Raw genomic sequence first — 27,097 nt, forward strand, 5'->3', positions numbered from 1 at the left:
CAGCAAATTCAATGAAAGATTTGAAAAATCAGATGAGATAGAGCAAAAGCTTGAATCTGCAGGTTCCAAATTGCTGCAAAATTTCAATTCTCAAGGAGTCATGCACAATCTTCAACTGAAATGATAAAACAAGACAAATTAGAAATGACTATAAAAATATAGATGAAGTTAAAAGGAAGCTTGTAAAAATCCAAAGCATAGATTCTAAAGAAAGTGAAACTTGATGATTTGAATAATTTGATGATTTGAAATTGTTTTAAAAAAAAGTGCATAAGAAACTCTGAATGAATAATTTGATGATTTGAAATTGGTAAGCAGAGCCAAGAGTTAGCAACAAAATCCATAAAAAAAGGTCAGTTGGGTGGAGGAGAGAGAGAAAGAAGTGGTGGGAAAATGGGAGCTTACAAGGTTTGATGCATGGCAGTGATGGAGATAAGAGAAGGGTGAAGAATCCCACAATTGGGACATAAAAAGTGAACTTTCCAAAGACATTTGGACAATCAGTCCCTTCCAATCATAACCAGCAAAAGGCATCTCTCCCTCTTCCCTCCTCTCCTCCATTTGTGTCCCCACCTTTTTCTTCCTTTTTTTCACCCCCTTCTCATAAAATGGTCCCAAGTCCCAACTTCCAACTCCAAAAATGAATTCTTATTAGGCCTAGTTAATTAATTAGTTATCCAATAATTGCATTTTTAAAGACTAATTGTTTTCTTATAAACAAATATCTAAGCGGTAGGATTATCATATTCACAATTCATAACATGTTATGAATTGTGAATTTTCATTCATTTAGTCTTTTTTCCAAGTAAGTATTTAATATTTTTTTTAAGTAAATGAATTTTTAACCCATTTGTTCGATTGATTATAAATTTTTTGATTAAAAATAAAATTTACATATATTTTGAGTGTATATATCTAGTTAACAAAAATAATGATTTCTATATTAATTGAGTATATAAACACCCTGAATGATATAAAAAATGATGTTAGATCCATAAAATAGAGTTTTACGGTATGAGAATAAGTTTAGTCAGGGAAAATCACCTCCTTCTCCCTTTATTTCTTTTTTCTTTTGTCTTCTAATGACGCATAATCGCCACCATTTTATAGTGTCATATCTTTGTTACTCGGATTCATACGTACGGACTTGCCAACATATCCTTCTCTGTTAAACGGCCATTTAATTTTCTCGACGTGCATGCTGATAGGGCTGCGAGGTGATTGGATCTACTCTCTTATCTCTTCTCACGTCACCGGATTATACTATTTTTTTTGAACTTGCGCGTATAATCTGGTCTGCTTCACATTACCGAGCTGAAGCATGCGAGATTGAGCCGGTTTACTTGAGAGCAGTTTTATGGGATTTAGACCTATATTCTTTTTCATAGTTTAGTTTCACCCCAAGATAAGATGTACTGCAGCTATAAAAAATTATCAAAAATAAAATGAAATAGATGAACCAGTAAGCATCTAAGATGCTGAGCTTTGAAAAAAGTTAAGCTCTCTTCCTCCGTAGAGGCAGTGAGGTTGATATAATAAGAAAGTTATTTCTATAATTATAAAATTTTGAATTTAAATTGCAATCATGAGTATATGAATAAAAAGAAAACACCAACCATCATTCAAGTGTAGAAAAAGAAGCCAAATTATTATTATTATTATTATTATTATTCCCTTCATTCTAGTCAAACATCCATAATTCTAAATTAAGTTAAGCAGAACTTATTATTAATGATGGATAAACTACTAGTCTTAAGATTCATTGAAGGAAGGGATGGCTTCCCATTCCATGTTCTCTTGTTTTCAGAAAAAGAAAAAGAAATTAGCAGAATAAAATCCAATGAAAGTTGACATGGATATTTTTATTAACATAATTATATTTACGAGAAATTGTATTTATTAAATAATTTAATGTAATTATTATAGAAATTTTAAAATTAAAAATTGACTTTCGATTCGGCATGTCTAATTAAAAAAAAAAAAAGTGGATTGGGATGAGCCCAAAAGATACAAAATGGGCTCCAGAATGTGGTTGGGCTTAGACACCCACCCATCCCAAGAATAGAATCATCAGCTACAATACGATGTCGTCGCCAGTTGGTTCTGCAAAGGATCCCGATAGAGCCAGCCAATTGGCAGATGCGATAAATCTGGCATACCTCGAAGAAAGAAAGTCCAATCTTGGAACCGCAAAATCCCAAATTCAACCCAAGACCAAAACCACAATCTCTTTTTCTCTAATCTCGATTTTATATTTTCATAAATATAAAATAAATATTTAATTTAATTATGAAAAGAAAAAAAGAAACAGTAGAAGCTCGGTTCTGATCTGATCCCCGGAACGCAGCGAGTCATATAGATTTTCAATTTTTGGGCACGGCACACTGGTCACAAAAACCCACATGTATGTATCATAAAAAAGCCTAATTTTCACAGGATTTTTATTTTTTATAAGCAAATTAGGAGAACCCACAACCCCCAACTCATCAAAAACAAAAGGGGCACGACGCCAAAATTCACAACCTTTAAGCCATAGCCATGCGAAAAACTTGATCTTATTCTCCCCTACTGCTACTCTTTTAAAGGTACATTACAACTGTTTTGATTCCTTTTCCCTTATTTTCTCTTTAGAGGTGACCATGTATGTCACATTTTTTTAATTAATTAATTTTTTTTGGGGGAATTTATTGACCTAGCTAGCTGTTGTAGCTGCTGCTTCTTCTGCTGCCCAATTTGACAAGATAATGATTTAAAGAAAAAAAAACCTATGATACCTTTACAATTGGATGACCTAGGAATGAAAAATCTAACAATCCTTTGTTTGATTCATCTTAAAGTTTGTCTTTGTTTGCAATTTTGGGTTATTGATGTTATTTTCGTTGCAGGCTTAGAGAATCCTGGATCGGGACCCCACCTTTTGGGTCACCCGTATGGTCATATATTTCACATGCTGATCATACATCTGATCATGTTCATGGGTTTTGGATGCTGTTTAAGTAGTGAAGGGAATTAATGGTGAATTCGTAATAATGTAGGGTTCTGTGGCAAATTCTGTTACTGGGTCTAGTAGATTAGGGTTTTAGCTCATATTTCTAGCAAAATTTATAGGCTTTCAGGTGGGTTGTTAAGGATCTGTGTCTTTAATTTTTTTGGTTAACTGTTGATTTATTGAGTTATTTCTTGCATGTGCTTTTTTTTGGGCTCGCGCTGCATTCTTGTTTTGTTTTCTCGCGGTTGGACAGTGGCATAAGCTAATATCGTACAGTTACATGATAGGTAGTGAGATTCTTGGTGAAAATGTTTAGTATTGCTTTCTTGTGTATCTTGAGTGTCAATGAGTTGCGTGCAAGTGATTTCCTTTGCTCTTTAGAATTTGATGGAATCCATGTTGCTTGTTTTTAGCATTTGCTACGTCTTAGTAAAATTTTCTATTGTGTCTTTTTTGAAAGGAAAAAAAATTGCCTTGATGAAAAAGTTCCACTTCAATATGTTTGCACTAGCTTTCACTTGATATTTACATGTAATTTTATACTTATGCCCATATTTTTAAGATAATTAAGCAATTGGAAGTAGATATTTAAATCTATCTTATCATTAAAAAAAAATCCCATGAGAATTTCAGCAGTGTTTTTTTTTTTTTTTTTGCATTTAAGAGGTGATAATAACTACAACAATAATGCTAAAAAGACTCCAAATGATATTAAGCATTTGAGCAGTTGAATGTGAAATATTATGTTGTTTCTTCAATAAGCAACTGTGAAAAATTTAAGTAATTAGGTTAAGGCTTCTTGATTTATAGGTATATGGCATTTTGTTAATTGATTTAAATGGTAACTACGAGGCTTGTCAATATGGTCTAAAGAAAATAATGATGGAAGATGTGAACTGTGGAGAAAAAATAGCAACATAAGTTAAGAAAAAAGGAAAGTTAGCAGATAAACTTGCTTAAATTGCTAGAGTTTATTAGATCAACTTTCAAAATGGAATGCATAACTATGGTTTTTTATAACATTTTCAACATATTTCTCAGTCACTTTGACCCGGTGAAATATGAGCTATTCACATATGTAAGTGCACGGAGTTATGTTCTTTGTCTTTCTTCTTTACTTGCACATAGAGAATTACATTTAGCTGATTTAGGTTGAAATATTTTGCTGTCTTCTTTTGTTACTATAGGATGCAGTGCACTGTTGACTGTGTACTTACAAGATTTAGAGAAAAAGATGCTTAAATTTTCTTGAAGGTTGAGAGACAGATCCATATCATAAGCATTTAGAAGTTTTTCTCAAACATTTAGAAGTAGAAACATTGCATATATCTATTAGATAATTGCCTGATATACCCGTACCATCTTGGGGGAATTTTTGGGCAAATAGTGGTGCTGGTTAGATGATAAAACAAGAAAAGAAGAAAAAAAGAAAAATCATTATGTTCAATCATTTGACAACATAGGTTTTTGAACATTAAATTATGAAGGCCATCTTCAGGTTGCACCATCATATGATTTGTTGATTCTGTCCAGCATCGGAAGCAGTTGTACTATTACATTATCTGTTGATTCTTTTTTACATGCTTCTGATTCTTCTATGTGTTGAACCTTTTTTTTTTTTTGAATAGGTAATTGATTTTGAAATAATTAATTACACTGTGCATTATATGGGATTACAGATTTTAATTTAAGTCATGGAAGTGCTTCCTTCTTCTGGTGTTCAATATGTTGGAGAATCTGATTGTGCTCAACAGAATTCAGGAACAAGTTTTACTTATGATGGAGAATCTAATAGCTTTGAACAAGTAAAACAAGTTCAAATGGTGGATAGTGGAGTGAATATCTTATCACCAGTTGGGGAAGGGTCTCAAATAGAAAGGCAAAGTGATGGAAAAGGGGCAGCAAATGGATTGCCTCTCTCTGAAGGACATCAAAGTGGACCTTCATATTCTGATGTTCAGGTGGAGAGCCAAAAATTATCTGGTGATTCTCATGATCTTGAAGATGATGACTTGAATGTACAGAATTCTTGTACAGAACCTTGTGAAGCTCCCGAGAACTTCAATTTAATTGTGGATAGTGTTGAAAGTGAGCCAACAAACAATAGGGATGGAGAGTCAGAATCCCTTTTAGAGCCCAAGTGGCTAGAACAAGATGAATCTGTGGCATTGTGGGTCAAGGTAAACGGTGTATATTTTTTCACTTTTCATTTCAATGAACAGCTTTTCCCTTGAGTAAATACATCATGTGGATACACATACTTCCTTGATTTCACAATGACTCATGTGCAGCATATACAAATTTTCTTTTTGAGAATTAACTATGTGAATTTCTTTGCTTTGTCGCACTATCCTTTTGACATTATTACTCCTTTCATTGTTTATTCATGAGTTGAACATTTGCAGCCATGCATTGAATATGTGCTTTCAATTTGGTTTTGACATTAGTACTTTTGTACTTCTATGATTTATAGTGGAGAGGGAAGTGGCAGGCAGGAATTAGATGTGCAAGGGCAGACTGGCCGCTATCAACTTTGAAAGCAAAACCAACTCATGATCGAAAGAAGTATTTTGTGATATTTTTTCCACATACTAGGAATTACTCCTGGGCAGATATGCTACTTGTCCGATCAATCAACGAATTTCCACAGCCTATTGCATATAGGACACATAAAATTGGACTTAAAATGGTTAAGGATTTGAATGTTGCACGGCGGTTTATAATGCAAAAGCTAGCTGTTGGCATGCTAAATATTGTTGATCAATTTCATAGTGAGGTATACTTTTATGCTTGCTTGTTCTTACTTTGTTAAGCTAATGAATCATGTAGTCTTATACTTGTCTTCACATTTTCTTGCAATTTTCATGCTGGTTTTCTCAAATTTATTATAGGCTCTGATAGACACTGCTCGAGACGTAATGGTCTGGAAGGAATTTGCTATGGAGGCTTCACGTTGTAGTGGTTATGCTGATCTTGGAAGAATGCTTTTGAAGCTTCAAAATGTAAGTTCTTTTGCTCTGATAGTTTTGATAATAGGAATAAAAGATTTTGTCCTTGTTTCTCCCAATGTGGAGATTGAGAGTTACAATACATGACAGCTAGGCATTCTCCCAGAATCTTCACAACATTGCATTTGTGAACCTAAAATTGCTCAAGATAAATGCGCTTTTCTGGTTTATTATGCTTTTAAGTTAGTAGACATTTCATCATGTGCATTGCCATGATGGTACAAAGAGTTAACATGCGAGTATTTGTTTCAAAGATAAAAATAATATAAATTCTAGGAACTTGCAAAGTAAGTAAACTTTCTTCATATTCCAATGGTAAAATTTCTAATAACAATTATAAGTGAATGACAATTCAGTACTTTTTTTTTTGTATTGTGAGCAATCATGTGTATTTTATAAGCATTTATATTTAACATTATATCAAATAATCCAATATACTCGCATGATGCAATGAAATTTACAATTTATATTAATTCTAAAAATATTTATATAGATCTTTTTATTATTTTATTAGCTATTACAATAGTTAGAGATTTAGTACAAACGAAAATTATTTTCAATTTTTTTTAATTAGCCTTAGCCTTGCCACAAATCATGCCTAGCAAATAATATAATTAAGAATAACCTTAAATGATGAAAATTACCGATGGCAATATACTCCCTTTTTTTTTCCCTTCTTCTTTTTGCTTCTTCAGTTCACTATCTCTTTATTTTTAATTTTAGGTGTGTGTTTAGGTACTTCCAAGGCTTACGTGTTAGTATTACTTAGTTAATTAAACTACAAATAGGTTTTGTTTTAGAAGCTTATAAAAAAAGTCTCTTTTGTCTATACTGTATTAAACTAGTGCCTTTTGGTCCGTGTAAAGTTCTAACAACATATGTGATATTTATGCATATTACAGAGTTCTCTTGCAACTCTTGCCAGTCATTGTTGTTATTTCTGTAATGTAAATGATAATATTAGTTATTTTGGACCATATGATCTTGGCAGAGCTTTAAGATCATTATCAATGCTACAACATGTCCCCATCTTGCAACAACTATTACTTCACCCATATTTCATGATACTGCTACTTGACCATGATAACAGCATATATTCACCATATATCACATGACACTGCTACTTGATCAGGATAACTGCATATATTTTGGATTTTCTGTCTGTCATCTGTGGGAAAAAAACAAAAATCTAAGTTAGCATTATAAATTAAATATGTTCTGCATCACAGAAAGTCATCTAGTGTGTCTATTTTCCATTTGAGTGGGCATTAATTCTTTATTGAGCCACTTGTGCTTGCCTCTTTTTCTTTTTGCATACAAGTGAGAAAGAATTAACAAGTAAACTTGCCTGTTTGGAAATCATTGCTATATCACTTTATTTCCATATATGTGTTTAGTTCTTTTTATTTATGAGTTTGTCATGTGACATAATGCATATAGTGCTCATTGAAATTATGGAAAAGAAAACCATTGTCTTTTCTTTCTTTCTTATAAATAAAGTTTTATTGAGCTGCATTTCCTCCATGTGTATAGTTACTTGAATGGGTTTCTTTGATTTCCTGTATTATGATGTTCAAGTATATATTACATATGAGAGAGCATGCAAAAAAACTTCTATTTTTGAATGTGAATGTACTGTTTTGTTTCTATCCTTTTTTCATGTTTAAAATTTTATTATGGGACTGTACTTTTGAGCTTAATTGTACATGACTACAATTGTTTTTGTGGACTGAAATTTTTGGTCAGTCACTTCTCCCTCTGTCAATTTGCAGTGAAGTTATGTCACTTCTCCTTTCTCTACAGATGATATTGCAGCAGTACATAAAATCTGACTGGCTTGAACATTCTTTTCAATCTTGGGAACAACGGTGTCAGGTTGTACAAAGTGCTGAATCTGTTGAATTGCTGAGGGAGGTAGGCATTAAAGTATTGCTGCTTAAGAAGTTGAATGACCATAGTTTATGCAGAGTTGTAATAATTTTTTATATATGACATATCACCATGTCTGGATGGTTCTTTTTGTTACTGTGTCCCAGATATGCAAGAGTTGTGATTTTCTGTTATCCTAAATTCATATTGGAATAATTGGTTCGCTGGTATGCTTTATGATATGTGAGAGATATCCACTTGTTGAGCTAGATTCTCTTGAAAATGTTGAATAAGGTAATTTAGCTGCATTTCTATATCACTTAATTTTTACTAAGAACTTGCTTATTCTCTCGTAATTTTCCAAGTATTTCTAGAATGTTCAACCAATAACCAATTGATTCCAGGACTTGCATTTGTCACAAGATCTGGGCTACATTATTTCTTAGGATATTAACTGATTGAAGTATCTAGAGATACAGCAGTATTCAGCCTGTAGCTACACAAGTTTTTCTATGCTGTAGGTGTTGCAATTGGTGACCTTTTTTAAGATTTCTTTATTGCTGCCTTCAAGGCCATGGTTTGCACCAGCTTTACTCGCACATATTGGTGCTAAAGAAAGAAAAAAAAATTATCATCTATGCCTGACTGCCTGTCTTCTCCAGTTGTGTTCACTTAATCAAATTAAAATTATTGCCATTCTAAGATTGCTGTTCAAATTATTTGCTCTGTATATATATATATATTCATCCTCTACTTTATGCTGATTCCTGTTTCTTGTTAGGAATTGTCTGATTCTATCCTATGGAACAAAGTCAATTCTCTCTGGAATGCACCAGTGCAGCCAACTTTAGGTTCTGAGTGGAAAACCTGGAAGCATGAAGTTATGAAATGGTTCTCAACATCTAATCCTGTATCTACTTGTGGAGATGTAGAGCCAAGGAGCAATGGCAGTCCCTCAACCATGAGTCCGCAAGTTGGCAGGAAGAGGCCTAAGCTTGAAGTGCGCCGTGCAGATTCACATGCTTCCCAGTTGGAAACAAGCAGTCTACTTCAAACTATGACTGTTGAAATTGACTCTGAGTTTTTCAATAACCGAGACATCATTAATGCTTCTACTGTGGCATTAGAGCTTTCTAAGGAGGAAGATTTTAGAGAGGGATCTGCGCCTATGGAGTCTCCTTGCAGTGTGCCTGACAAATGGGATGGAATTGTACTTGAAGCTGGAAAATCTGAACTCATGCAAACCAAAGATATTGAAAGTACTCATATGAATGAAGTTGTGGATAAGAAAATGATAGATCCTGGAAATAAGAATCGGCAATGCATTGCCTTTATTGAATCGAAAGGAAGGCAGTGTGTTAGATGGGCAAATGACGGTGATGTTTACTGTTGTGTACATTTGGCCTCTCGTTTCATTGGCAGCTCCAACAGGGCTGAGGCAAGTCCTCCTGTTAATACTCCAATGTGTGAAGGCACCACTGTTCTTGGAACTCGATGTAAACATCGGTCTCTACCAGGTTTCTCATTCTGTAAGAAACACAAACCCCGGATTGACACAACAAATACCTCGAGTTCACCTGAAAACACACATAAGAGAAAGCATGAGGAGATTATCGAAGGTTCAGAGGCCACGCGCTGCAAAGATATGGTATTGGTTGGAGAAGTTGAAAGTTCCCTTCAAGTAGAGCCTATCTCAATCATGGATGGGGACACATTCCATGGCAAGAACATGTTAATTGAGAAGGTTGAGCATTCCTTTCAGGATCATGATGGCAAGGAGGTGTTACATTGCATTGGCTCAAGTACTATTGATTGTAATGCCCCTTGTCATGACACTCCAAAGCGCTATTCATTATACTGCGATAAACACATCCCAAGTTGGCTTAAACGTGCAAGAAATGGTAAAAGCAGAATTATACCAAAGGAAGTATTCATAGATCTTTTAAAGGATTGCCATTCCCTGGATCAAAAATTGAGTTTACATCGAGCTTGTGAGCTTTTCTACAAGCTCTTCAAAAGTATTTTGTCCCTAAGAAATCCTGTTCCTATGGAAATTCAACTTCAATGGGCCTTGTCTGAAGCTTCTAAGGATTTCAGCATTGGAGAACTCTTATTGAAGTTGGTTTGCACTGAAAAAGAGAGACTTGCCAAGATATGGGGCTTCAGTGGGGATGAAGATGTACATGTTTCCTCCCCAGTCATGGCAGAATCAACAATTATGCCCTTGGCTGCTAGTGGTAGCCATGATGATGAAAATTCATTTAAATGCAAATTTTGCTCGGAGGAATTTCTTGATGACCAAGAACTTGGCAACCACTGGATGGACAATCATAAAAAGGAAGCACAATGGTTATTTAGAGGTTATGGCTGTGCCATCTGCCTGGACTCGTTTACTAACAGGAAACTGCTGGAGACCCATGTGCAAGAAAGACACCATGTACAATTTGTTGAACAATGCATGCTTCTTCAATGCATTCCTTGTGGCAGCCACTTTGGCAATGCTGAAGAGTTATGGTTACATGTTCTCTCAGTCCATCCTGCTGAATTCAGGCTATCAAAAGCGGCTGAACAGCATAATCTACCTCTGGAAGAAGAAAAAGAGGATTCTTTAGAGAAACTTGAATTGGACAGTACAGCTCCTGTAGAAAATAAGTCAGAGAATTTAGGGGGAATCCGGAAGTTCATATGCAAGTTCTGCGGATTGAAGTTTGATTTGCTGCCTGACCTTGGCCGGCATCATCAGGCTGCTCACATGCGACCGAATCTATTCAGCTCTCGGCCCCCAAAGAAGGGGGTTCGTTATTATGCTTACAGATTAAAATCTGGAAGACTTAGCCGTCCTAGATTTAAGAAAGGTTTGGGAGCAGCAACATATAGGATCAGGAACAGGGGCGGTGCTAGCATGAAGAAATGTATCCAGGCATCAAAGTCACTTACCACTGGGGGCTTAAGTGTACAGTCTCAGGTAGCTGAGCAAGCATCTCTCGGTAAATTGGCAGAATCCCAATGCTCCGAAGTTGCAAAGATATTGTTTTCCGAGATTCAGAAGGCTAAACCTCGCCCCAATAACCTTGACATATTAGCTGCTGCACGCACTGCTTGCTGTAAGGTGAGCCTAAAGGCCTCACTGGAAGGGAAGTATGGAGTATTGCCAGAACGTTTGTATCTAAAGGCAGCCAAACTTTGCAGTGAGTATAGTATTAGAGTGAAGTGGCATCAGGAGGGGTTTGTTTGTCCCAGAGGATGTAAGAGTTTTAGGGACCCAGGATTACTCTCACCCTTAATGCCTCTTTGTAACTGTTTTGTAAGTAAACAGTCTGCTCCTTCTTCCAACCATATGAACAATGAGTTGGAAGTGGATGAATGCCACTATGTCATCGATATGTATGATTTTAGAGAGATTCCTAGACAAAAGTCCACCGTATTGTGCAATGACATAAGCTTTGGGAAGGAATCAATACCAATAGCTTGTGTAGTAGATGAGGACCTCCTAGCATCCCTTAATGTCTTTGCAGATGGTTCTGATGGTCAAATTACTAAGTTCCCAATGCCCTGGGAAAGCTTTACATATATCACAAGCCCATTGCATGATCAATCTCATGATCATGTTATTGAGGTATTCCTTTATGTGCTATTATCTTTTTGTTTGATGCTACTTGGTCTAGAGGATGATCTGTTTGCACATTTTTGTATCCTATGTTGCAAGTTATTTATCCCAAGTGGCAGCCAAGAAACAGCCCCTTCCCTGCATAAAGAAAAAACCTTGTGCACACATATTCATTTAAAAGGAAAAAGTGTATCCATATGTGTAAATTCTTCTTTACACTGTATTCATGTCACATTTAACACTGTTGCACCCTTTCTCCTTTTTTTATTTTTTTGTGCAGAATTTGCAATTGGGGTGTGCTTGCCCTGATTCATTATGCTCTCCTGAAACTTGTGATCATGTTTACCTCTTTGATAATGACTATGAAGATGCAAGAGATATTTTTGGGAAGTTCATGCATGGCAGGTTCCCATATGATGATAAAGGGCGGATAATATTGGAGGTAATGCAAATGTAACTTTGCAACTAATTACTGAATGACATGCTTAAAATTGGTTGCTGAGCTTCTATATGTGTGTCTCTCATACAATGCTTGATCTCAAGCTAGCTGCTGGAAGCACTGGACTTCCCTCTTTTTCTGACGAGTGTTTTATAGCATGTTCTATTTTGAGAGTTTATACATTGTTGATTAATTTGTGCCTTGTTCCTAGCTTTTCTGTTCCTTGTCTTGTAATGAACTAATTACATGCGACAACCAAGAGAGGTGGTGTTGATGCTTCTAAGCATCTAATATTGGTCCCTTCAGAATTCCTTTGATAGCAAGATAACCTGAATTAGTTGGTTTGTGAGATCATGAGATTTTTATGTTTTCCCTCCTAGTGGAGGTCTCCAGACCTAAACATGTAATTTTGCACCAGACATTTTTGTTGCTATGAACAAATTCACAAATGCAGATGAGGTGTTTACTTTATTCTTGTTCCCCACCATGCCCTTCCTCTGAGGTTTATATTTTAGATGCAAGTGTGCATGTCTGCTTTCCTAGTGAAATTGACGTTTTCAAAATTTTCTTGGAAAACATGCAGGAGGGTTACCTTGTTTATGAGTGCAATCGCATGTGCAGGTGCAACAAAACATGCCCTAATAGGGTTTTGCAGAATGGAATACGATTAAAGCTGGAAATCTTTAAAACAATGAATAAGGTAATGCTTTCAATTTTTAGAATTATTGCTATAGCCTTATATTTACTCCTCAACATGTTGGTATGTAGGGATGGGCAGTCAGGACAGTTGAACCAATTCTACGTGGCACATTTGTGTGTGAGTATATTGGGGAGGTTTTAGATGAGCAGGAGGCAAATGAAAGGCGTGGCAGGTTATAAATGTTGACAGATGTATTTCTTGTTTAGTTTAAACCTTGTTCGTGTTTATTTATTTATTTTATTTTTTGAATAAGTTTTCTTGGACTTCCAGATATGGTGAACAAGGTTGCAGCTATATGTATGAAATTGATGCTCGTACCAATGATATGGGCAGATTGATTGAAGAACAGGTCAAATATGTGATTGATGCCACCAAGTATGGGAACGTTTCACGGTTCATCAATCACAGGTAGGGAAAAGTCATTAAGTATTGGACCTTGCAATGTGAACAAATTGAAATAAATTTACTGTTGGATTCTTGACTTTTTCTAGGAGTTATGGTGTTCAGATGTGTGTTATAATGTGCATATCTAGATGCATGAGGCTCTGGCTTTGATGTTTTGTGTATTTGCAGCTTAAGATCGGTTCACTTATGTCAGTTGAGTTTAGTTTTTCTTCTATAATCTTTTGGACTGCATGATAATGAAGCCTACTTTATATTTTAGCAGAGAAAAATTTGTTAGAAGTAGATAGATGCCTGAAAAACTATTGAAGCAAATTGAGAGAATATTGTTGTGTATTGATAGAGATGACGAAAGGATTGTTTCTGTACAGGTATACCATATACGAGCTGAAGACATAGCTGAATTATAACAAACGAAACACATGAACCAATCAAATCCTGCCAGCTAAGCAACTATACTGACAGAAACTATAACCAACAAATTTTCTTCTTTTCTTGCGGGAGTTCCTAAAATAAGTTTAAATTGCATTTCACTCTACAATGCCAAATAGTATGTGGATGACAGGAAAGAGGAGCATGAATAACATCAGAATATAACATTTTAAACTCTAGGAAACTCTGAAGGCAGCAGTTTTAAAAAGCCTAATATGCCCACTGAGGTTAGGTCAGGTTATCTGAGGATTGGTCTAAGAATGAATGAGGTTATGACTTTTAACTGTGCCATATGTAATTATGCGGCAAAAACCAGAGAGGAGGTTGGTTCAACTATAAACCAGTCATACCAGACATTGTTCTCGCAAACTATGTTTTTAATTTAACCAAATTTAAGTTTGAGAATCAATCAAAATAATGATTTAGTGCTCAAAATAGAATGTACCTGTTGCTTGCTGCTGTCTTTTAGCCTTACAAATACAACTAATATGTCCAGTGTATGTTTGTTTCCACTTCTTTTCCTCTCCATAAAATCAGAGGCAAAAAAAGAAAAAGCCTTTTTCCTCTTAGAGGACTGCTGTCTATGATGCTAAAAGTAAAAAAAAAAAAAACGGGTAGATTTCACTGATCATGCAGCAGCTGCACTGGCATTGTTAATTTTATTATTTATAACTACTACAAGAAAGAAAATTTACATCAGTGTGATTAGGTTAATAAAATCCATGCACACAATTTTAAGATAATCCAATAAAAAAGACTGCCAAGGATTCTACTAATCTTGTTGAAAATAGCAAAGTATTGATGCACCATGTGCTGATTTCTTGTTAATTTTTCTAATGTTTAAGGGCTTGTTGATTTATTATTGCGTCTTGTGTTTGCAGCTGCTTGCCCAATCTTGTGAACCACCAAGTTCTTGTCAACAGCATGGATTCTCAGCATGCTCATATTGGTCTGTATGCAAGTCGAGATGTAAGCAATCTCTGCTTCTTCTTCTTCTTTTTTTTTTTTTTTTCTTTAAAAATTTCCTTGAATATTCATCTCTCTTTTTTATGAGACTTGAGATTATGAGGCAGTTAGGAGAAGGTATCAACTAAACAAATAGTTTTTGGGTCAATGGGAATTTTGCAATTTTATTTTATTATTTATTTACTTACTTTTGGTCCCTTTCTTTTTCTTTTTATTTTGGGAGGGGGAGGTTGACTGTTTTTAAGAGGCATCTTCAGTGTTTTGATTCTGGCGCTTAACATGCCAGGATGTTGCTATTGAGAATTTTAATTGTAACGATTAACGAACTTCATTTTGTTTGATACTGTGGTTTGTATGGGTGGTTCACAAATTTCATTTTATTGGTTTTGACGTATAATGAGCAGATAGTTTCTGGTGAAGAACTAACATACAATTATCAATACAACATGCTGCCTGGAGAAGGATATCCTTGCCATTGTGAAACTTCCAATTGCAGAGGGCGCCTGTGCTAAATCTTAATGAACTTTGAGTTCTTGTGGTCTTATCTGTGAATAATAAGGGATATGAGAGATCGGAGCCCAGTCCACTCAACTCATTGAGCGGACACCATGCATGAAAGCTAACAATAACTTGGTCAGGTCCAGCATTTCTGCAACGATTTTCGGGGATCCCACCGAGTTGTTTGTATCAGTTCACATTTTACACACGTTATCTGAGAAAGAGGAAACCTCATTTTCTCTTAGGCATCTCCTTTTCTGTAGCAGCAAACAGGGATGCCCCCTGGTTAGCTTCTAGTTTAGGTTTTCTAATTTTTATGTTTGAAGTTTGCAGCAGGTGTCATGTTCGTGGGTATTCTTTTCCTGAGAATGCATAAGTAGCCTGTTTCAAATAATTTTTGGCTGCTAAGATTGCTTATTACCCGCCATTGACATGTAAATATTTGAACGAACAAGCTTGCATTTTTATGCAATGGAATATTTTCTACAGAGTACATAATGCTGCAGAAAGCAAGTTGCTCTAGCTATGGTGCTCTCCTTTCGCATAGGCAATAAAGGTAATTTATAATATAGTTATTGAGGTTTAACAAAATATACAATTTATAATATAGTTTGATTTATAAGGCCGTTGTCATTATATAACAGCCGTTATCAGAATAATTTTTTTTTTATTCTTGAAGTAGTAGGTGTAACAGTAATAAGAGTCAAAAACCTATAAATAATGTCTTTGTATAACATAAAGGCTTTTATTTAAAACCACGAGACCCACCGATGCTATGTTTCATCACGAGAATAAATCTCAGTATCGTACGTCGTGGGTGCAAGTCGGCTCTGCTTTCGTGACAAGATAGAGCCAGCCAATTGGCAAATGAGATGCTTCTGCTGCCCTTCACCAAAAGAACAACGATTAAATAAAATTAAGAATACCTTAGTACAAAGATATCTTAGCAATGAAAAATCTATGAGCACTTGTTTGATTCAGCTTGAAATTTGACTATTTACTTCTTTCAAGTGATCTTTTTTTTTTGGGCTAAGGCTGCATTTTGTTTTGTTTGTTCGTGGGTATACAGTGGCATAAGCTAATATTGTAGAATTACATGATGGATAATGAGATGCTTGGTGAAAATGTATAGTCTTTGCTTTCGTCTGTATAGTGTCAATGAGTTGCGTTCATTCGATGGAACAAGATTCATAAATCTCACAAGTGAATTATTTTGATTCGAATGAAAAATAAATCTAAAAATTATTTGAGTGAGTTTTAATTAGACTATTATATATTATTTGTTACGTTATTAAATTGAACCGTTCATTTCTTTATTTTTTTTTTTAAATAAAATTGCCAAAGCAAGGGCATACATTAATCCTTATGATAGCCCACAAGTGGATGCTTCATACATTGGGTCACCTTTCTTTTCTTTAAATAAAATTGTAACTTCAATATGTTAGCAGTAGCTTTCACTAGATATTTGTTTTATATTAATGCTTTCTGTTCAAGTTAATTAAGCAATTGAAAGCTGATTTTGGATATTTAGATCATTAAATATATATTTAAAAAAATCCCAGAAGTGTTGAAAGTTAGAAACAAGTATATTACTATGTTTATCTCTCTCACCTGCAACATTTGCTTTCTTCTTGACATTTATTTCTGTATATAGAGAATTACATTAACTGATTTGTATTTTATTTGAAATTTTTGCAATCTTCTATCATCACTATGATTATGCAGCAACTATTTACTAATAACTACTACAAAGATAAATTACATCAATATGAATATATAATGAGCAGATAGCTTCTGCTGAAGAGCTAACATACAATTATCGATATGAATATATATGCTGTCTGGATAAGGATATCCTTGCCATTGTGAAACGCCCAAGTGCAAAGGGCGCCTGGGATAAATCTCAATGAACATTTGAGTTCTTATGATCTTATCTGCAAATAAAAGTGGAGATGGGAGATTTGAGCCCATTCCACGCTAGTCAAATTCATCAGCAGACCAAATCGTTGAGAAGCTCATTGAGTTATTGCATCAAAGCTAACTATAATCATAGTCCATGTGGCAATGGTACCAGAGTTCCAGCAATTCTGCAGGGAAACCTCAGCAATCCCACAAAGTTTGTGTCTATTAACACTTTATACACGTTATCTGAGAAAGAGGACCTGCCTCATTTTTCTTTTTGGCATCTTTTTTTAGCAGCAAACGCTGATGCAACCGTGGCTTCTGACATAGATGGTCTCTTTTTGTTGTTTGAAGCTCGCAGGTTTCATGTTTGTGGGTATTCATAAATGGCCTGTTTCAAATAAAATTCGGCTACCATGTTTGCTTATTACCCACCATTGACGTGCAAGTATTTGAACGAACAAGCTTGCTTTTTCACTTTTGTTCTCTATAAAATAAGAGTTAAATCTTAACCATGCACAACTATTTTTGGCTAAATTAAGATTATGGAGATAAAGAAAAGTTGACAAGGAGCAAGGACAAACTAAGGAGTGTGACCACATGACCGTGGGCCTATAGGAATGAATAAGACACAGGCATTTGTAAGAATTTTTAAGCGACCATGTCTCTGAGTTATAATGCTATTGCTTCTGCAACAAGCTTATTGGGTTTCGCAATGTGCAGTTCTTGTGATGAGCCAAAACATTGTACTTTTCCTGTTGTTCTCATGGATGAGGTTCCTGTCTCTTCTGTTTGCTTCCAGAAGCTAAGCTCTTCCCACTCTTACGTTTCCCAATTCCACCAGAAATTACCGTTAAATGGCTCAGTGAAACGATTAACAATTACTAAAATAGATAGTATTGCCGGATAAAGCTAAAGAGTTTCCATAGTTTTGTGATAAAAAATAGTTTACATAGAATGATTAATTATCCTGTGAAGAAAATCAAAAGTGTGAAACTTGTGATGATTCCTCCAACCAGCTTCATGGGTCATATCATGATGAACTTTGATTCTTTTACCAAAAAGAGAGAATGATTAATCAAGTAGAGCAGCTGGTGCTGGTGGATGAACTTGAGAGAACCACTTGATTACAAAGTTAAACCAGCACGTGGAAGAGAGGCAAATGTTGTTGATGAGTGATTATCAAGAGTAAAGAATTAATAAAAACCACACAACTCCAAAGATCTCTGTGATAAATGGTGGGCCAAATTTCCAGCCAGACCATCTTTCTCTCTCTTTTCTTCTTTTTGTTGGGTACCACTGCCATTGATGATGATAACAAAGCAATCATGATCTTGTGTTCTCTGTTATTTGCACTACAACCACAAAAGCCAGTTGACACAGCTCCATACTTTTAAATAATGCAAAAGAAAGAAAGGGTTTGGTCAAAAGATTTCAGAACTAATCTTAGAATATTTTGTTGCCTTTGGCTTGAGCTTGTGACATTTGACAATGATGTGTTCCTCTCTTCTTTTTATAAAGCAAAAATAGCAACTTAACAAGATGTTGCAATTTAATTTAAATGATGCTCTTTCTCTTGCTTTTATTATTTGAATTGGACCCATATATATATTGAGTTGTCTGAAAATCAGCATTTGATGTGGCAAATCTATCGTTGATGAACTAGCTGGCTTAGCTAATGCAAGAGTTTTGGGATCTTTTAAAAATCCAAAAATTAAAAAATGAGCTACCATTGTTGTTCGTAAACATCTTGGCTGTACAAGCAATAAATGGTCTGTTTTTTTTATAAATAAGAATAATAAATAATGAAACTCCGATGTTATGTGTACAGCCCACAACCGCAAAAGCCAAAATAAAATACACTTAGTTTTTCTTTGACTCAATGGACTAAGCTCTCTTCAACAAAGAAACCAATAAATAATTCACATAAATTTGGTGGTTGTTTTGGACCAACCATCCTTTTCATTAGCCTATTTTCATCCAAAATTGCAATTCTCAACTCTCTACTTAATGCAATTTCCCATTCTTGCCCTTCAATCCACTCATCCTATTCAATATTGAACCCTCTGCCTGGTATTACCAAGAGGCTTTTTTGGTCATTTCACTGTCTATGAAAACGATGCTCGCCCCTTCAGCCTAGAAAATCCAGCAACGGTCAGGAAAAGCAACAAAATATATAAAGAAACCAGAAAATTATTCTTTCAAAAACCAGAAATTATTTTAAAAAGAAAAATCAAGACAAAAATGTGGGGAAGAAGATGATGAGAGACAAGCGTGTTTGATCGCTGGGAAAGTGCTTTTGGGGTGAGAGAGAGAGAGAGAGAGAGAGAGAGAGAAGGAATATTTGCAGAGAGAGAAGCAAAGGCATGCAAAATCTGAGACCCACATCACACACAATCATCAAAAGCATAGATAGACATTAACCTATGAACCCATCACTGCTTTATTTTCCTTTTTTTTCACTTTAGTAAGGGTATGTGTGAGTGTTGGGTTTTCTTTTACAGTTAAAAGGGACATCACACTCATTATTCCTCCTTGCTACTGCCTGTTCACTGGTTCCCTTGATGCATGACACTACTGCTCCTTCTTAATGATTTTAATCACTCCTGGACTTCAAAAACTATGAGATATGAGATGGGTTTTCAAGGAGGTCTCTCTAAGTTCCACAATCTTCGGGTGAGTTTTTAGTGTTATGGGGGTCTCAAAGTTTCTAACTTTATGCTTGTTGCTGATCTAGTGAGGAACTTTTTTATGGGATTTTGTTGGGATTTGATCTGCATTTAGATGTGGAGAACGTGGAAGAAACTGTGTAATTGCTTTCTGTGGGGATTTTTGCCTGCAAGGATTTTTTTTTTTTCCTTTTGAGGAATTTTTTTACTCTTTGGAATTGTGTTCTCATCTTTCTGCTTACTTTAGATTACAATTAGATTTTGTTTAGTTTTCCACAACTCTAATTTGGAGTATATTGAATTTTAAGTGGCTCAATCTTGAAGAAATAAGTTATCTTTTTTCCAAGTGCAATTGCAGTACTTGTTTCAGAGGACATATAATTTCGGGTCTAGGGTTCGCAGGATTAACTTCAAAAAAACTTCCCCATTTTCTATCTTATAGAAAATTTTATTTTCTTTTTTGCAAGAAAATCCAGTTGTTGCTGAAATTGTACTTTCTCTGTAAAAATTGCATATCTTGATTTTAATAATGCTGTAAGTTCTTGTTAAACATGGCTGAAATTAGACTTACAAGAGTAGAACAAGGCCAAACCAAGATTCGAAATGTTCCAATTGCTGTAACACCAGAAGGTTTTTGGTGTTGTCCTTCTCCTGTTGTGTTTCAGAAGACTGTTAAAACTCAAAATCCTCTAAACAAAACCAAACCATCTTCACCACCTCCTAAGACTACTGTCCAAAAGAAACAAGCTCCATTTAATGAGAGAAAGCCACCACCTGTTCCACTAAGGCCTGGAGTTGTTTCTGATGATCAACGAAATTGTGTCTCTGATACTCCTACTGTTAGTGCTCCTATTGCTAATGAGAGAGGACCGAGGCCTAAAATAGAAAGTTTGCCAAGGAAGGTGGCAATAGAGTTTGGGGAACCCGGAACCAGTGACATGAAGGTGGTGTTACTTGGAAAGCAAGGATTTTGTGTGAAGCTGAGTGTCCACAAGAAAGTCTTAGTGGAGAACAGCAGCTATTTTGCTGATAAGCTTTCTGGGGAGGAGTCTGATTTGTCCTGTCTTGAGATTGACGATTGCGATGATGTTGAGATATATGTTGAAACTGTGGGACTGATGTATTGCAAGGAAATGAAGCAGCGGTTGATTAAGCAAAGTGTCTCCCGAGTGCTTCGAATTATCAAGGTAATTTACAGTACAACAGAGTCGTTTTTAATTGGGGTTGAATACAACTTTGCTGCTTCCATGTTATTAGTACTGGTATTTGATTGTAGTTTTATTGTTCTGGATATAACGTGCTTTGTGAGGAAGTCAGAAAATAGTGCTTGCTTGATTCAATATGGTCTGCATGTAGTGAAAGGACGTGCACATCAACACTGGTCCTTGGCTCCATCAGGGAGATGGGTTGTGGAGGGTTTAGGAGCATAAGCTTTAGTCTTGTTGGTTACATTCTTTGAGATATCAATATTGAATTATCTGTTGGCTAAAAAGAAATATATGAAATTTTGGATTTGCCCTTAGTCCCGTTTATCTTCTACTTCTTTGGAAATGGTAACATCACATTGCATAGTGAGCATAAGCTGTTATTCTTTGTATGATCCCAATTAATAAGAGTGTTAAGACTGTTATTCACTTTAGTCTTGGGTGGACTGCAGGGTTTTGTTTTCTTCCTAGTTGCTACTGCCTATGATGTTGAGATATGTGGTTTATATTTTGCGGGATTAACAAAAAAGAATAAGATTTTCATCAAACTGGAAATCTGTAATATAGCTTTTAAATGATCAAGGAAGGAGAGATTTTTTCAATTTTTGGTGTCAAGTCATCACAATCTCTGTGGGAGCGGATGTGTCAAAATTGTGTAGAAGTTGAGTGACCTTCATTGTTGCTTCCTTGAGGGATGCATATGAAGCATGTTAATTTGATGAATAAGCATTATCTGCTCCTGGAATTCATCTAAATGTTTTTTCTTTTCAACACGGAGTTGCATTTGCTGCACTGGTGAATGGTGATAATGAAATTTAACCCTTCTATGAAGGAAACCTAAAAGTTGACACCAACTTATATTTATGGGACCTTATTTTTACTTTATGGGTTCAGTGTGCAAATCAAATTTCTCTACCATTCTTGTGGAGCATTATGTTGTACCTTTTCCTTTATGGATTAGAAAAGAACTAGAATTTCAGTGGTGTATCCGGCTGAAGCTTTGATACCTGGACTATGTTCTTTTAGATTAAAATTTTCTCCAATACCTTCACAAAATACATTGGAGTTTCCTTTGACTTTTTGTCTGCAGCTGTGCATGGCTAAACCAACTGGTTTGACATATTTTCATCTCATTGATGCCTTTGTTATCTGATATAATTGCTTTCCTTCTTTTTTTATAGCCATACCATTATGTTTGATACATTATTTTTCAATGACTTGACATGCTTAATGGAAAACTTTCCCCTTTGCTATCTCATTTTAGTCAATATCAGATATGCTTATTTGGACAGTGCTAGGGAAACTTGAGTTGTTGGGATCATTAATTCTCATTCTTATATAGATGTTGAGACACTAAAAATTATGCCGATTTTAATAGAACTCAGATTGGGACACATAATTTATGATATTCATGCTGGATACTGAACCTAAAGATAGGATTTGCATTCGGAATTGGTGATTTTGAATAAGGTAAAGGTGAAGAGAATTGTAGACCTTAAACCTACACCCCTGCCAAGGCCACCTTTTTCTTTTATCTTCTCCAATGGCAACTGAATACTGCCACTTCTAACCATGATGCTATGTTAGAGATCTTGTTGATGATTATTTGTTGTCTTGAAGGTAAAACTCGGCGATGAGAAGTTGCAATATGGCCATGCTCCATCTCTTTTTTCCTCTCTCTCGTTACACATTGTTTAAACCCTGTTTGCATATAGCTATCTGTATTGATTATTGGTGAACATTCTGTTCAATTTCCAAAATTTTATGATGCCCTTAACGCAATAGTTAGGATAACTAAGGTCTGCTAGATGCACTTTGACATTATAATATTCACGATGAAAAGGATTATGCTAAGTTTGTACAGTTAGTTGAATCTTTCTTTAGCACACTGCATATATGGTTTGTGATAATCTTTAACATTTGTCTAGGCCTTACATGACTAGAACTGTTTTGCAGATTGCTGAATTTATTGGCTTTGCCTCATGCATTCAGTCATGCTTGGAATATTTGGAAGCAGTTCCATGGGTTGGGGAAGAAGAAGAAGAAAAGGTGGTCTCTTCAGTTCTACGACTCCAGAATGAAGGTGTTGGGGTCACACCAGTTCTGAAACGAGTCTCTTCTGAAGTTGTTAATCTGCCCAAGGACACACTTTCCCACATAATGGAACTTGTTCTTACAAGCAATGAGGAGAGAGGCCGCCGTGAGATGAAATCTGTGGTACTGAAACTCCTTAGAGAGAACAACAGCCTCCCAAGTTATGCAGGTTCAGCTGACATCTGCAATGAAACCATCTATAGTTCATGCAGAAGCTGCACGGATTCCCTGTTGTCTTTGTTCAGGGAAGCTGCAGAACCTGAGTTTGCTAATAAACCAATGGACAGTAGGGAACCAGTGGTGAAACGAATAGCTCTCGAGGCCGATAACCTCTCATGGTTGCTTGAGATTTTAGCTGACAGACAAGCAGCAGATGAATTTGCTTTAATGTGGGCTAGCCAGCAGGAGTTGACAGCACTACATGCAAAACTGCCTATAGTGTCTCGTTACCATGTTAGCTGCATTACAGCAAGGCTGTTTGTTGGAATTGGAAGAGGGGAGCTTCTACCATCAAAGGACACTCGGCACCTGCTGCTACAAACCTGGTTAGAGCCATTGATCAATGACTACAGCTGGTTACAACATGGTTGCCGCTCGTTTGATCGGAAGGTGGTTGAGGAAGGCATAGGGAGGACAATCCTGACTCTACCTCTAGAGAACCAACAGAGTATTCTGCTTGCATGGTTGGGCAGTTTTTTGAAGGCTGGCGATAACTGCCCGAATCTCCAGAGAGCCTTCGAGGTCTGGTGGCGGAGAACTTTCATTAGACCTTACAGTGAAACTCAAGGTAACACACTCCAGTCAGATAGCTCAATGACATCAAAGCAGTAGAAGCAATGAGGCTGAAATGGGATATCAATTCATATCAAAATGCCCAAAGAAGTTGCTTCGGGCGAAAGAAAGAGAAATGGTTTGGTCATTTCTCATTGAACAAGTGATAAGGTGATAGAATGATACAATATTGATAAACTAGTAGTGGTGTATTTTATGAGAGTGCATTGCAGGCTTGTAAAACTTCTTTTTTCAGTTGATGAAATGTGTTGATTGCTTGATGTAGAAATGAACGAGGAAGGAATGTATTCGAAATTGCTTGTCTAGTATCTCTGCAAACTTTTTGCCCCGCCATTAATTATTGTTATGTGTCGAAAATTGTTTCTATTGGTTAGTGGTAGAGCCTGGACCAGCAAGAAAGACTCAGTTTCGCCACCTGCGAAAGACCACCTTCAGCCAAGGCTTCTCTAAGCGAGATTGCCACGAGAACATTCCATATTGCAGTAATATTAGCTAGCGGTTTTCCTATCGCTTGGCCTCATTTTTGGCACAAAGATATTATTCTGAATTAAGTTTACAAAATTAAAGTAATAAATTTTATACCCTTTATTCATATTACTAAATTATTCTTTTAACTATTGTATTTTTTTTTTCCTAATATAGATTGAATAAGGTTATATTAAGAAGTTAATAAATTAATTATTATATAAAAAAAAGTAACATGTAATTCAGATGGATAAAAAAAATAAATTTATCTTTATAAAATATGAAGAGCGTATTTATTTATATATATATATATAATTTTTAAAATAAATTATCGAGAGGTTGATGAGTAATATATTTAAATTTATATGCTCATATCAAGTAACACATTTAAACTTGTGTATTTGTGCCAAGTAAAATATCATAATTTATGCCGAGTAAAATATTTAATATATTTTATTTTTATTTTTAAATTATATTTTTATATTTAATAATAATATTAATTAATATGTCCATAATAAATAAAATTTATTATTTTTATTATTACAATTTATATATAATTTTAATTTTTTATAATTTACTAATATAATATATTAATTTATAATAAAAAATATATAACTAAAAACTAATTATATTTTTAAAATAATTAATAAAAAATTAATACATATCTAACTTATTAATTATAAAATGTGAGAGATAATATATTTAAATTTGTAATACGTTTTTTTAATTATATTTTTAGTAAATAATAAATTTATTTATATATATATAATTAGACTTCAATGGATAAGTGTTATTATTAAACTTGTATATAAGAGATTGACAAGTTACATAATTAATGTTATATATATTATGATATGTGATGTAAATTTATTTATAATTTTTTATATATTTATAATTTTATTTCTATATAAAATAATAATTAATGTATATATAATGAATATAATTTATTATTTTTTAATCACTATTAATTATAATATTTTGATTTTCTACTATTTTCTCATATAATAAATATAATTTTTTATTATATTTATTATTTTTTCATCACTATTAATATATAATATTTTAACTTTTTACTAATTTTTAATATAATAAATATATTTTTTATTATATTTATTATCAATGACTTTTTGATATGTTACTATTTTTTAATATATTTATATTATTAACTTTATCATAAAAATTTTACTGTATTTTATTTATTAAAAAAACTTTATTATTTTTCATTTTAATAATAAATAAAATATTTAAAATATATTTATAAAAATTGAGTAAACATCATATAAAAAAATATGCTTTTACCATATAGTAATAATTCTATAAAAAAAACTATATAAAAAGCTTTTATTATCTATATAAAATTCACTTCTAGTGAGTGATTGCAGAGTATTCTAGACCTTACCATTATGAATTATGAAGGTGTGATGTGGACATGCAAATATTTCTGGAAAATTGACAGAGAAAGATTGATGTGGAAATAGGATGGTCCATAATGGCAAATAACTATTCTTGTGTGTGAAGATGTCAATTAATTATTTAAGAATCCTATTATCAAATTCAAATTTTAACTAATTATGCAGCATTCCTGTCGGTGCCATACATGCACTAACTCATCTCTATTGTGATGTTTTTTTTTTTTAAAAAAAAATTAAAAATTGAAAAATAAAATTTAAAATCTCTTAAATTTATTTAATTACTCTTACCATTAAATTAAATTTGTAAGAACGATATTTTTATTGTTTAAGGGATGAGATTATTATAATAAAAAAATATTTTCACAGAGTAGTGAGACCATTCTTTTGGCATTATTACATAATTGATCCATGAAGCTTGGATTCACAGTGTAATAACCCTAATAATCAATGCATAAAAGTATATAGTAATTTCCAAATCTATATATCTTTTATAATAATGTCGTTTTATCATATGAAGGGTCGTAAATGCATGCCATTACTGATCACTGAATACTGAAACCATCCAACCCCACATGCACGTGCACACAAATGATGCTCATTGATCAGACAGAGAAGAAGAAGAAGATGAAGCAGAAGAGTGCCGATACGTTACGTTCTTTGTTCATGGAAGCTGCTGCAGGTGATAAGGAAATGTCCTTCATTACCAGCTAGAGCTTTTCTTGTTTTTGTCTCATCTTGTGTTTGTTTCTCTGCCATTTTGCTGTCATGAATTTGCACCAGTGCTTTTAATTAGAATTAAAATTTAGGGTTTTATTTAATTTTTAAGGAGATGCAAAGCGGATTTAATGAAGAAGAAGCAGATGATTGGAGAACAGTAATTCGAAAGATCTGTTTGGCAGAAATGTCAAAGCGACAGAGGAAGGATTAAGTGGGGTCCACTTTTCTTTTAAGATTGTATATGAATGTTGTCTTAATTAATTGACATGTCCAATTGGCAGCCCATGTCTAGGAGGTGGGGCCTCCTACCGTTCCTTATCATTTAAATTTGATCAACTCACAGCTGGGTGTTGGGCTTTGTTGTACTACTCATCCACATCACTCTTTTTGGCCCAAAGCTTTCCCACTTAATTACAATCCTATCCCTTTTTTTCTCCTTTTCAATTCAACCCTATCTCTTTTATCAGTATTCAAATTTTTTTTAATAATTCTTTTATTTAAAATAAAAAATTCAATTTTATTTAATTTAAAAAATTTCAGTGTCTATGAAAATATGGGCCCAAGCCCAACAAAGAACCTTATCAATTACACCCATAAATCTCCATTTTCCAATGTGGACCCACATGCATACATACATATATATATATATATGTAAAAGAGGTAACTGGTTGGTAGTCAGTCCTTGGATTGGATCTGAAGGGTATCTATCAATCTAGCAATTTTAGGTAGGGGCCACTCCAAAGGTGTTTGTCTACTATTACATCACACTTGTTTTTGTGTTCTTTCATTTTTAAATGTATAAAAAAAAAATCACTTATAATTTTGATTGTCAGATCCTCTCAGCATTGAATGTGTTATTTCTGTGTCCAAACAAGACAAAGAAACCATTCTGATGTTATTATCAACCCTATTGATGAGTAGCAGCAGGATT

At 34.4% G+C, this 27,097-nt stretch overlaps 2 protein-coding genes across 9 annotated transcripts; both read left to right on the top strand.

Annotated features, from left to right (window-relative positions):
- The first annotated feature begins 2,203 nt into the window (after nt 1-2,203).
- LOC110629327 (histone-lysine N-methyltransferase SUVR5) lies at nt 2,204-15,432 on the top strand. 7 transcript variants are annotated; one of them, XM_021776237.2, is made up of 13 exons: nt 2,210-2,585; nt 2,886-3,116; nt 4,669-5,169; nt 5,463-5,765; nt 5,881-5,991; nt 7,801-7,911; nt 8,648-11,482; nt 11,754-11,915; nt 12,496-12,612; nt 12,681-12,784; nt 12,883-13,020; nt 14,328-14,415; nt 14,817-15,432. In XM_021776237.2, the coding sequence occupies exons 3-13, from the start codon at nt 4,684-4,686 to the stop codon at nt 14,922-14,924; spliced, it is 4,563 nt and encodes a 1,520-aa protein (XP_021631929.1). In that variant the 5' UTR covers nt 2,210-2,585; nt 2,886-3,116; nt 4,669-4,683; the 3' UTR covers nt 14,925-15,432. The 7 variants fall into 7 exon arrangements, 6 of the variants coding, with proteins under 6 accessions (XP_043805382.1, XP_021631929.1, XP_021631930.1 ...); XM_021776238.2 differs by lacking the exon at nt 2,886-3,116 and having other exon boundaries at nt 4,618-5,169; XM_021776236.2 differs by lacking the exon at nt 2,886-3,116.
- Nucleotides 15,433-19,041: 3,609 nt separating this feature from the next.
- Nucleotides 19,042-23,880, top strand: LOC110629867 (BTB/POZ domain-containing protein At3g50780). 2 transcript variants are annotated; one of them, XM_021777043.2, is made up of 3 exons: nt 19,043-19,488; nt 20,047-20,668; nt 22,643-23,880. In XM_021777043.2, exons 1-3 carry the CDS (start codon nt 19,442-19,444, stop codon nt 23,609-23,611), a joined length of 1,638 nt encoding a protein of 545 aa, XP_021632735.1. In that variant the 5' UTR covers nt 19,043-19,441; the 3' UTR covers nt 23,612-23,880. The 2 variants fall into 2 exon arrangements, with proteins under 2 accessions (XP_021632736.1, XP_021632735.1); XM_021777044.2 differs by having other exon boundaries at nt 19,042-20,668.
- The last annotated feature ends 3,217 nt before the right edge of the window (nt 23,881-27,097 follow it).

The sequence above is a fragment of the Manihot esculenta genome, chromosome 13 (genome assembly GCF_001659605.2).
Source record: "Manihot esculenta cultivar AM560-2 chromosome 13, M.esculenta_v8, whole genome shotgun sequence".
Lineage (NCBI taxonomy): Eukaryota > Viridiplantae > Streptophyta > Magnoliopsida > Malpighiales > Euphorbiaceae > Manihot > Manihot esculenta.

What these genes read in the sequence shown, in the direction of transcription:
- LOC110629327 (XM_021776237.2), top strand. Translation starts at nt 4,684, where the DNA reads ATGGAAGTGCTTCCTTCTTCTGGTGTTCAATATGTTGGAGAATCTGAT. An exon ending in TTGATCAATTTCATAGTGAG is followed by an intron (nt 5,766 to 5,880) that starts GTATACTTTTAT and finishes AATTTATTATAG; the next exon opens with GCTCTGATAGACACTGCTCG. An exon ending in CTGTTGAATTGCTGAGGGAG is followed by an intron (nt 7,912 to 8,647) that starts GTAGGCATTAAA and finishes GTTTCTTGTTAG; the next exon opens with GAATTGTCTGATTCTATCCT.
- LOC110629867 (XM_021777043.2), top strand. Translation starts at nt 19,442, where the DNA reads ATGAGATGGGTTTTCAAGGAGGTCTCTCTAAGTTCCACAATCTTCGG. An exon ending in CTAAGTTCCACAATCTTCGG is followed by an intron (nt 19,489 to 20,046) that starts GTGAGTTTTTAG and finishes GGCTGAAATTAG; the next exon opens with ACTTACAAGAGTAGAACAAG. An exon ending in GAGTGCTTCGAATTATCAAG is followed by an intron (nt 20,669 to 22,642) that starts GTAATTTACAGT and finishes ACTGTTTTGCAG; the next exon opens with ATTGCTGAATTTATTGGCTT.